Here is an 11,012-nt window from a genome sequence, read left to right on the forward strand (position 1 = left end):
AATTTACCATGGCAAAATATGATTATCGACCCACCAACGCTTCTTATGTGCGTTTTGTTTCTTCTCACATCAACCGGTTCGATAACCGAGTGGTAGCGTGCTAGCCTGGTGATGTCAAGGCTCTTGGCTCGAATCCGGTTGCCAACAGAAACTTTTTTTAATTGAAAATCGAGTCCATGGTAAAATTGAAAACATAATTCTGTTGAATTGAAACGAAACATAGGGTTCATTCACAAATATCATAACGCCAAATTGGCCTATTTTGACGCCCACCCACCTCTTCGTAACACTGTTTGTATGGGAAGAAAAATAATTGGTTCGGGCTGTAACACTACGAAGGACACCCACTCACCCCCTCGAGCGTTATGACATTTGTGAACAAGCCCTTAGTCTGCACAAATTTAGTGGCGTTGTTTTTAAATTGACCCTCAGAATAGTAATTTTCACCGCAAGCCGTCGTTCAGTGTATATGGATTCGTATTATGTGTTTTACCCGATGCTTGCTACTTTCAGTAAAAATGAAATGGCAATCTCGCGTGTCATGCCTCGAGCGGCAATTATCTTCCTCTACCCGGTCGACCATTTCACATACTTCGTTAAAGATCGTTATCAAAACTTGAAGATTAATGTCGACTATTCTTTACTTATTACGTTACAACTATTCAAACAACTTCATCGATCGATAACCAAACTTGAAACATGTCCTTTATCGGTGATAAAATATAAATCTTAACCGAAACGTAACTTAATTTCGTTAAATTCCGTGTTGTCGCTGAAACTTTGTTTTTCTTCATGAACATTTATCGGATAAAATATTCAATTTTCGATATCAACGTAACTTTGCCTATTGATATCGAAGCACAAAGATTAGTCACCACGATACTCCTTTATCGTGATTTTCGGTATCGTTGAATGAAGCTTAGTTAAGGTGTTCTGTCAGGCTTGTAAACACTTTTCACTACCTTCGTTTCGTTGCCGCGGTCGGGTGTCAGCTAGCTTTGTTTCATTCGAGCGCGACCGCTACCTCTTACACACAACACGAGCGGCAGAACGAAGATCAATAAACAAAAAAGTGGATCAAATCATCGTCGTCTGACACAATGACATTTGTCTAATTCCAGCTTTTTGAAAGATTTCAACCAATTTTGATTAAGATTGATATAATATTAGTTTATTCGTGTGTGATAAATCGATTACGACACATACATTTTGACACTGATTTTTCATTAGGGCCTAACTGACATTTTCGAATTCTCTTCATCGATCCTCTCTTTGTGTTATTAAAGAATGTATATCACGCAGAAAAAAGCATGGTAAAATCAAAAATATTTCAGGTAAACTCAAATAAATTGTCAATTTGTTCTGGCAACAAAAATAAAAATGTTTGGAGCAAATCGAGCGTCACATTTGAAGCAAATTCAATCCATTTTTGAACAAACATGTATCTTCTGACTGGTTATGTTAGAAACAAATGTAAAAATTTTTGTTTTTTTTTTGTGGCAGGTCGGCCTTACGGAAATATTTGTTTTCCAATTAAATTTACAAAATTATTTCCTTCTCTAGGAAAATCCACTTCCCGCGTGGCACTTTCAATGCCAACGCTCCCGAAATCAATGGGATTTCGTGGAAACTTTTGGTGAAACTTGCCTTTTTTGCAAGAGGAAAACTTGTTTGGTGATGCAGCTGGAACTTGAGAGTTTTGTTTATGTTCTCGACGGCGAAACGGGGGGCTCTTCAATGGGTATTGTAGAAATCAATATGTAATTGAGTTTGTTTTAAAAATTAATATTTTAGTTTTAAATATTTTATCAGTTTACTGAATAAACATGAATATTTTTGTTTCAAACGAACGAAATTTGTCTCCGTGATTAAGCTTGCCAAAGTTTTTTTGGTTGAAATACGAAGAAGACGACTACATCTTGCTATAGAAACAAAAAGAAAAATGGTTATGTTTGTTTTGATTATGTTATTAGCGAAAGAGAGAGTCGACGAAGAGAAATCGATCAAGTCAGTTTGGCCCTTATGAAAAATCATTGTCGATTTATCCAAAACTACTCTCTTTATGGGAAAGACAGGAATAACAAAAACCGAACCATCTCCCGAAGACGCAATCGTGATCAAGCGCATTCATTCGACATTTTTGTTCCGTGCAGTAGTTTGATCGCTTGTGTTGCGAATGTTGGAGACAAAGGCAGCCGAATATCGACGAAAAGGTGTCAAAGACTGTGATCGCTAACAAGACTGGTTCTGATATCTCATACGATGGTGTCCATTATAGGCAACATCGATGCGTATTTCACTGGAATAATTGATCAATGTTGTATGTTTACCGGTCTTAAGGTGAAATGGGAGCGCTTCCAAGTGCATTTTTGCCTCGCGTTTTTGAGAGCACCGATCTTGTCATCCACAAAATGCTCAAAAACGAAAATGCTACTCAATGTTTATCACGAGTGAGCAAGGGTACTCATTGCTTTTTAAGCTCTGTTTGTTGCTTGGATGGCGAGATCCGTGCTTCTGGTATTTCCAAGGCAGCCATTGTGACGGCCATCTTTGGATTCGCTCATATATGTCCTTAACATAAAGAGGGGACGTGAAACTTTAAAAAAAAATCCGCTTGAACAATCCCACTACCTTAACATAGCTAAAGAGCCGCAGAAGTAAATTTCGATGGCTTAGGGGGTCCACTACTAGTACCCAAACCCTACTCGGTAAACACTTAATAAACTGAAAATAATTCCAGGAACGAGTTTTCACAAATCCACTAATTGAGCAGAGGCAAAATTCAAAAATATAGAAAAAAGAAAAGAATCTGTGCAATTATGCTACTTAAAGAAAGAACAGTTTTTGAGTTTTGAGTGTTTTCTAGAAAAAAAAACCTCAAAAAAATCTGAACCAGAATGAACTTATTATATTATCGCATTCCAAACATATTTTAGAATGTTATCAGTTTTCATCAGTGTTTGGGCCAGGGCAACGGACTGTTAGTTCTTTTCAGGGGAAATTATGGCGAATAGGTTTCGGAACTGCACTAAAGGGATTCAGGTGGCCATAAATCGAAAATTGACTTTATTAAATTTGACATTAAGGTTCGGTAGTTGAAGTAGACCACTTGGACCAGTAAACCCTAGAATATTAGTTTGCTAATCCCTATACTTATCAAGATATTGGCAGCAGAATGAGACCATTGCCAATTTTTGGTAAAATTGATGAAATGTTCAACTTTGCATATCTTCGGCTTAAATAAAAAATGTTAAACTTTTAAAGTAGTTTCTAAAAGCTTGCTTATACACCTTTCGAATGACCTTTCAGACTTAGAAATGTTGATTTTAAAACTATTAAATGATGCCACATTAAAAATTTCAAATTTTTCCCATACAAAACGTATCATACAAAAAAAGATTCGCTGAGTTTCGCTCCGGGACTACTTCTATGTCTTTATTTGGGATCCCTGGGAGACATTGAAATCAAATTTGGCTGCTACTAGCTGCTATTCTGCAATTCCATTAAAGTTGTCGGCGACGATTGGGATATTGCTATATAAAATCACCCTATTGGTCATTAAATACCTCTGAGGAAACATTTGGTCATCATGGCCGGTTTTCTCGGTAGATCAATCATAGTACAGTCTAAATCTGATCTTAGATCACTTAGCGAAGCGTGCTTTTGCGAATTGGAATCTTTTTTGTAAAAAGGAACAGATATCCTTAAACGCCTAAAAGTATGCAATGCCCTTGTAATTTCATGCTGTTTGAAACTGTCGTGTTGAAACAACCCATTCAACATGTTTTTCATATTTTTCAGGCATGAATCCTATGAATAGGAGCAAGACATTATAAAAATGACGCGAAAATATTTTTGGCCACCTGTTTGTATGGAGCCGCCCCAAATTGAACATTTCAGGGGCCCCCACAAATACATTTTTCGATTACTAACATAAGCTTTATTTTTCATATTACTCAAGTACAGTTCAAAAATAAGGAAAAACATGTTTGGTCATTTCTCCGAGGGGCCTCCACATCCGCTCGGGCCCCGGCCCCCCATAATCCTTAATCCGGGCTTGGCAATAGCCAACTTTCGTGGGAAAAGGGAATTAGACAAAGAACTGCACATATTTCTACGTTTATTTTCTCTAGTTACATCTACTAAGTTCTTTTTAAAACAATTGCTGTCGTATGGGTTCATTCAAATATTACGTAACGCAATGGGGGGAGGGAGGGGGTCTAGCGCTATGTTACGCTCCATACAAAAAATCAAAATCTTCCATACAAAAGTTGTTACGTGGGGGAGGGAGGGGGTCTAAAATTGTCATATTTTGCGTTACGTAATATTTGAATGAACCCTATGCCAGTAAAACGCGATAGGATGAGGTACGCGACGCGCGTCCATCCTTGTTCGTGGCTCAGGTGGGACTCTACCCAAAAGAGTGCTGCACTGCTGCTAACACGTCTCTCGGTCCTGGTATTTGTGACGGACGAGGCGACCAAGACAACGAGCACAGCACAAGTTTGTTAGTGTTGGTGGTGGTTCACTAGGTATGTCGAAGCCGCTTCTGTCAGGGGAAGGAACACTCAGTTTTTCACAAGATTTTTTTAGGAAACGAACAAGTTATAGGGTACTGCAAGCACCTGATCTAACCTCACTTTGTCTGACAGTTCAGCGAGCTTGTTTACAAGGTGTTAGAATTTTTAACGAGCGGCGAAAATAGGACAGATCGATGAAGTACTATATTTGTAGTATTGAGCTGAATTTTAGTATGGTGAGAAGGTCAATTCTCCGTTCTGCAATGAAATGGTGGAAAAAGCGTGGGTATTACGATTCCTTGCCTAATTTGATGCTGTTTGAGCAAAACTTTGGGCAGCAGTGTTGTTGTTTTCTTCATTTCTTGCAACATAAACAACATAGTTATCCAAAGTTTTGCTCAAACAGCATCAAATTAGGCAAGGAATCATAAGGGTTCATTCAAATATTACGTAACGCAATGGGGGGAGGGAGGGGGTCTAGCGCTATGTTACGCTCCATACAAAAAATCAAAATCTTCCATACAAAAGTTGTTACGTGGGGGAGGGAGGGGGTCTAAAATTGTCATATTTTGCGTTACGTAATATTTGAATGAACCCTAATACCCACGCTTTTTGCACCATTTCATTGCAGAAACGAAGAATTGACCTTCTCACCATACAAAAATTCAGCTCATTACTACAAATCTAGTACTACACCGAGCGTGCCCCATTTAATTTACTCCTTCCGTTCCGAAACCATTGTGATACGGAAATATCGATTATATTCAACTCTACTAGTACAAAACCAATCGTCTAATTACCGTTTTACCACAGACAAACAGACGTAACACTTCGAACATTTTTCGATTCAACACGGAAACATATTCGCCCAATGCTAAAATGACTAAGTTTGGCCGACCATCAACTAGGTGGCGGTAGTGAGCAAACGTCAAACTCGAACAAAAACGATGTGAGCGCCATAGGGGGGTAGTTGGCCAACTATCAAATTTTGAAAAGGATCGTTAAATCGAAGTACGATGGGAATTATTAGAGTGTTACGTCTGTTTGTCTGTGGTTTTACTGAAATTGTATCGAAAAACAGTTTTTCCGGATCTCCGCTAGAGACTAAGTCCATGTATTATGTTTCCAGTTCAAAACCGAATTAGCGACATTTTTTCTTTGACTTCCGCTGCTTTTGCCTTGCGTTAAACACAATGTCGGAAGTGGGGCGCTGTATAGAGCACCAGGTGTACAATACAGCGCCCCACTTCCGACATTGTGTTTAACGAAAGACAAAACCAGCGGAAGTCAAAGAAAAAATGTCGCTAATTCGGTTTTGAACTGGAAACATAATAAACAAGCTCGCTGAACTGTCAGTGCACGGCTTCGTGACGTCATCTTGCAGTATCCTATTGTTTTATGCAAGGTTCTTCATTGCCTTATTTAGATTGCAGGTAATTGAACTTTGCATACCTGCGCAAGGACGTAACCAATCGCATCCAAATTTTGTTGGGTTGTTTTACACGCTAAAAGGGACCCAGATCTTTGTTCAGGGTTGATGCGCACAAAATTTCCCATACAACTTTGACTGCGTTCTATGGCAAGAGTCGGTATTGAAAGTGCGTTAGAAAGTCAATTTTAATTCTACTTTTAACAATCTTCGAGAAATCGAGATATATATAATATACTAATAACTTTTCTTTACTTCCAGATCCAGAAGAAATCACGGCAGGACTATAGAGCGATTGATTGGTGGCCATGTACTCTTCAATCGTGAAGTATATAGAAATTTAAGGAATGTCAATATAAGGAAAACGAATAGCAACAATACAAATCTAGATCCTTTTAGCCGCGATAAAAATATAAATTTAACAGAAAATAATGATATTGATGACGGATTACTGCTTACGGCTAGTGCAGGAAATGGCAATAGTGGGAAAGAAGGGTCCAATAGTACTAAAAAGGAAGAAAGTAAAAAGACATTATCAGATCAGGTAGCTGAAGGTAAATACGGGCTCATTCATAAAGAACTTTTTTCCACAACGCCTAAACGGCCGGGAGTTTTGAGTTATAAGTCAAACTCAGAAGTACCGAAGGACGATGCCAGAAACTATGGGGGATTGAAAGATGAAGAAATTTGGCTAGCGGAAGACCACTTGCTAGTTCTCAAGGGTGGATCTGTCAACAAAAACAATAATAAACCGAAATGGAAGCCAATTGATGACTACGACGCTCCTACTCGACAGGTTAAACTTCCCTTAAACCCAAAAGTTCCGCCTCCCTTTCCTGTCCAGCTCACCGACGATGGCCCGATACAGTTTATCGGAAATAATAAACTTCCGGTATACAATCCGTTCACAAATCAGACAGTTTTTCTCTTCTCTAATGAGAGAGTCCCAGACATTAAAGCCGACGATCTCAATAAAAAGAATCCCCCTCCCTGGAATGGAAAGGACGGCCCTCCTTCGCAGTTTAACGGATACCAATACCCACCACCAGCTCCCCTCCCACTCGGCAAACCAAACCAGACGTTCTCGAATCCGTTCCTAAATTTACCACCTTTACCACCATTCCCACTTCCGCCACCATCCGGTTCATTCGATGAGCAAAACAGCACCGACATAGACGAAGACGATCCATCATTGTATTACCCACCTCCATACAGTTTTGAATACAAGAGCAACTACACTAACCCAGTATCCCCAGGACCGCTTGTTCCAGGTATCATCTTACCACCGCCTCCTAACTTCTTCGCTCCGCTTGACGAAGACCAAAAACCTGTCAAGACACCATTAGATGTATTGAATAAAATAAATGACATTAAACTAAGAGAACGTCTGAAGAACACAACTTCATCACCACTAGCGACAACTACTATCAGAAATGAGCCGACAACTACAACAGCGAAGCCTGTAAAAGTTAAACCAATCCGGATAGAAACTCCTAACTATAAAATCGAAATCGAAAAAGTAAACGTGAAGAAGTTCCCTGAAAACAACGAAACAACTATCCTTAGAACTGTTCGGCCGCCCAGCAAAGTTTCGCATACAACTACAACTATTGCATCGCCAACGAAGAAACGGAACAAAGCCAAACCACCGTCAGCAACAAGAACTCAACTTCACAAAGTCAATGCCCCAATATCTCCTCCACTTATCTCACTTAGTCCCGACAATATCAAAGGTAATCCTATTTACTTTGAATACTTTGACGCCCGTACTCCTACGTTGCAGCCATTTGAAGATTTTTCGATTACAACTCCCCTACCATACTTAACTACATTGACGGACATTAATTATGATAGCCACTACCAGACTACAACCGCCGGTCCGTTGCTCAACCAACCTGCTGTAAAGCAGAAACGGCCACCCTCGAAAACATATCTTCCTACTAAGAACAAAGATTTGACCTACGATACACCTGATGTAGAGGCTTACCGTTATAAGACTATGCAAGAATTTAACAGGGAAATCGAAACGATACGACAAACCCTTAGGCTTTATGAACATTCCGTTCCTATAATCAACAACTTGAGAACTCCTAAAGCAAGGCCCATTTACGATTTCTCTTTCGATTTGAGGGCACCCTTATCTTCCCCGGTCCAATCGTATCCATTCAGCCATCAACATGTTCCCAGTCAACCATTGAAAAGTGATTTTAGACCCACCGCATTACCATTTAATCAAAATTTTTATGCTCAGCATACCGCAAATATTCAGCCGATTCCGAGTAGACCTCTGCAATCCTATGACAAACCGGATCTTCAACACAATAATTACAACTATAGGGATCATTCGGTTAATGTAGACATAACTAGTGCAAACCCTCACTCCGGTTACTCGTCGTTCACTACGGCAAGACCAGTCTATTACGATCAGCCCAATTGGTACAGTATTGAAAAGGTCAGGGTTCACGAAATACCGAAGCCTTTAATCTATAACAATGGAGCGAGTGGATACAATCCTAAACTATACCTTCCCAGTAAGTTCACCTATCAGACCAATGCCCCCAGTAAAACAGTCCTTAATCAATCATCAAATCAGCAGTACGACAACAATGGTACACGACAGCCTTCTTCCAGTTCGCGACAGAAAGGCAAGTATTCCTCTCGTAACCAGCAGCAAAGAAATGAAGGATATTTAGATAAAGATATATTGATTAATTATAAACATCCGCTACCAGCTGTCAACCCCGACAGCGAGCTATTGCCATATAACGGTAGGAACACAAAGCCAATTATACAATATCATTTACCCGGTGATAAAGCCCACGTTTATTTCATTACACCACAAGAACTGAAATATCCGTAACGTATGGCTTTATTTCGGTAGGAATTGGAATGCTGTGCAATGAGTAGAGAAAACGAAAAAAAAAACGCAATATACAAAATGTCATCAAAACACTTGCTGATTGTGATAACTAGAACATTGATATAGTAAGGCATCTATTGAACTGCAAAAAAGATATTTATTTCACGAGATAAATAAATTATTTACCGCTTGTTTGCTCATGATCATACATTTTGGTTTTCAAAGGTATTGCCTCAATTCGCTAAAATAAATTAGTTACATTCTATAAACAACTCTTTTACTTCCATATATATCCGAAAATACTTTTTTTGTTCCACAATGTTTTTTTCCTAATGGAAAAGGCTAACTGCCCGTTAGATATTGAAGACCAAAAAAAAATATATAAAAAAACGAAGGTCAAAAATACCAAATGAACAAATATAGCGTCCGCTTGCAAAAATGACGGTTTTTGTACCCATAAGGAAAGGAATTGTAGGTTCCTCTCCGTCAAAGCTTTATCAGAAATAGACCTAATTTTGTGTGGTGGTCTACAGGATTATGGGGCCATATGGGACAAGATAGCCTTCCATGTTTTTGCAGCATAAAAAATATCGGAGTGGGTGATGATTATAAACAATGAAACATGTTTTTGATATGCGAAAAAGTTACAATAAGTTTGAAAATATACTACAAATTACTGTTTGTGCTTGAAAACATAATTTTCTTATAATAATCGGCCATCTAATTTAATATTATAAAATTATCAAAATATTATTGTTTATATACCAAGTTTGGTTTATATAAAATATTTTCAATTCATATTTCATATAAAAATGCATAGGTAACGTAATCATTTGGGGCAAGATGGCATCCCGTGATGAGAGATAAGTGCCCCGCACAATGAATGCATACGTTTGCGTATGCGTGACAGAAGTTTGCCACATTTCCCATGGAAAAACTGTCAAAAAACGCAAACCTCGACGGAACGGACAGTATGTGCTCCAGGCTTTAGCTCGCCACTTTAATCTAAACCAGCGTTTCTCAAACTATGGGTCGCGACCCACTGGTGGGTCGCGGGCTGATTTTTGGTGGGTCGCGAAGGCTTGGACAACATTGTAATAAATGATACTGCTAGATATTTCCTAATTTACAAATATTCCCTGAAGAATCGGCAGAGTTATTTCTAGAAATTCTGTTTCTTTATAATTTCATTCAAAATTTTGCATTATAAGTCTTAGCTTGGAGTATATTGAATATTGCAACTACTGTCTGCGTTCTGAAATGGATACTGAAATTATGAGTTTTGATTCTGGAGGTTTAAGATTAGGGTGAAATTTAGGATTTTCCTTGCGTTTCCGAAAAATGAGTTAAAGTTGCTGCTTACAGTTTGTATTTTCAGTTAGATTAGCACACCAGATTTAGCAGTTAAGTTATAAAAAAATTGAAATACCAAAAATCACAAAACTTCGATAAGAAACTTTACCTAAACCGAACTTCAGTTAAGCTAAACTTCGGTAAAATTCATCTGAATGTCGATCGTCTGAACTTTTACAGAACACAGTACAACTGAGAAGAGATTTCAATAAAAATATAAATGAAATAAGTGTGTATGAAGGCTATGACCAAAATTTTCGAGAAGATTCATCTGACTATGCAGCAGTACTATAATTCTAAAACCTCTACTTCATGTTCACCCACTCGTTGAACTTATTTTGACCATTTTAACCCAATCTTTTATTTTAAAGTAAATTTAGAAGTTCTGCAGAAGCATACATTTGCCACTATTTTTCAAAACCTTCGTTGAAAATGTATATATATTTTTTTAATTTCTAGAATTTGTGAGAGAAAGCGATGAAATGTATTTAATTAAAACGTCAGTCCTAATTTGCAAAAAAATACTTATTTTATGAAAGTACGTGCTGGTGGGTCGCCAAATCCTATAAAAATCGAAAGGGGGTCGCAAGTTCAAAAAGTTTGAGAACCCCTGATCTAAACCAGATGATACCTCAGAAAAACGTTGGAGTCCCTGATAAAAAATATCATAAAAATTTTATTGTTACACAATTTTTTCGACAAATATTCACCATTAAACATATTGTAATTTGCACAGCACACTCACCATCACCCCTATGTTCTATACCATTCGGCGAATGTTAAATGACAGTTTTACAATAAAATATGGTGGTCGTTATGTATCTTAACCATAAAATTTTGAGAAAATTTT

At 38.1% G+C, this 11,012-nt stretch overlaps 1 protein-coding gene across 1 annotated transcript in view; it reads left to right on the top strand.

The window, feature by feature from the left end:
• Positions 1-10,668, top strand: part of LOC109405519 (uncharacterized) — a 77,711-nt gene extending 67,043 nt beyond the window's left edge. The window contains exon 3 of the mRNA XM_019678617.3: positions 6,211-10,668. Coding sequence (XP_019534162.3) covers positions 6,211-8,809 — 2,599 coding nt within the window. The 3' untranslated portion in view covers positions 8,810-10,668. The remainder of the gene's footprint in view (positions 1-6,210) is intronic.
• The last annotated feature ends 344 nt before the right edge of the window (positions 10,669-11,012 follow it).

This window comes from Aedes albopictus, chromosome 1 (assembly GCF_035046485.1).
Source record: "Aedes albopictus strain Foshan chromosome 1, AalbF5, whole genome shotgun sequence".
NCBI lineage: Eukaryota > Metazoa > Arthropoda > Insecta > Diptera > Culicidae > Aedes > Aedes albopictus.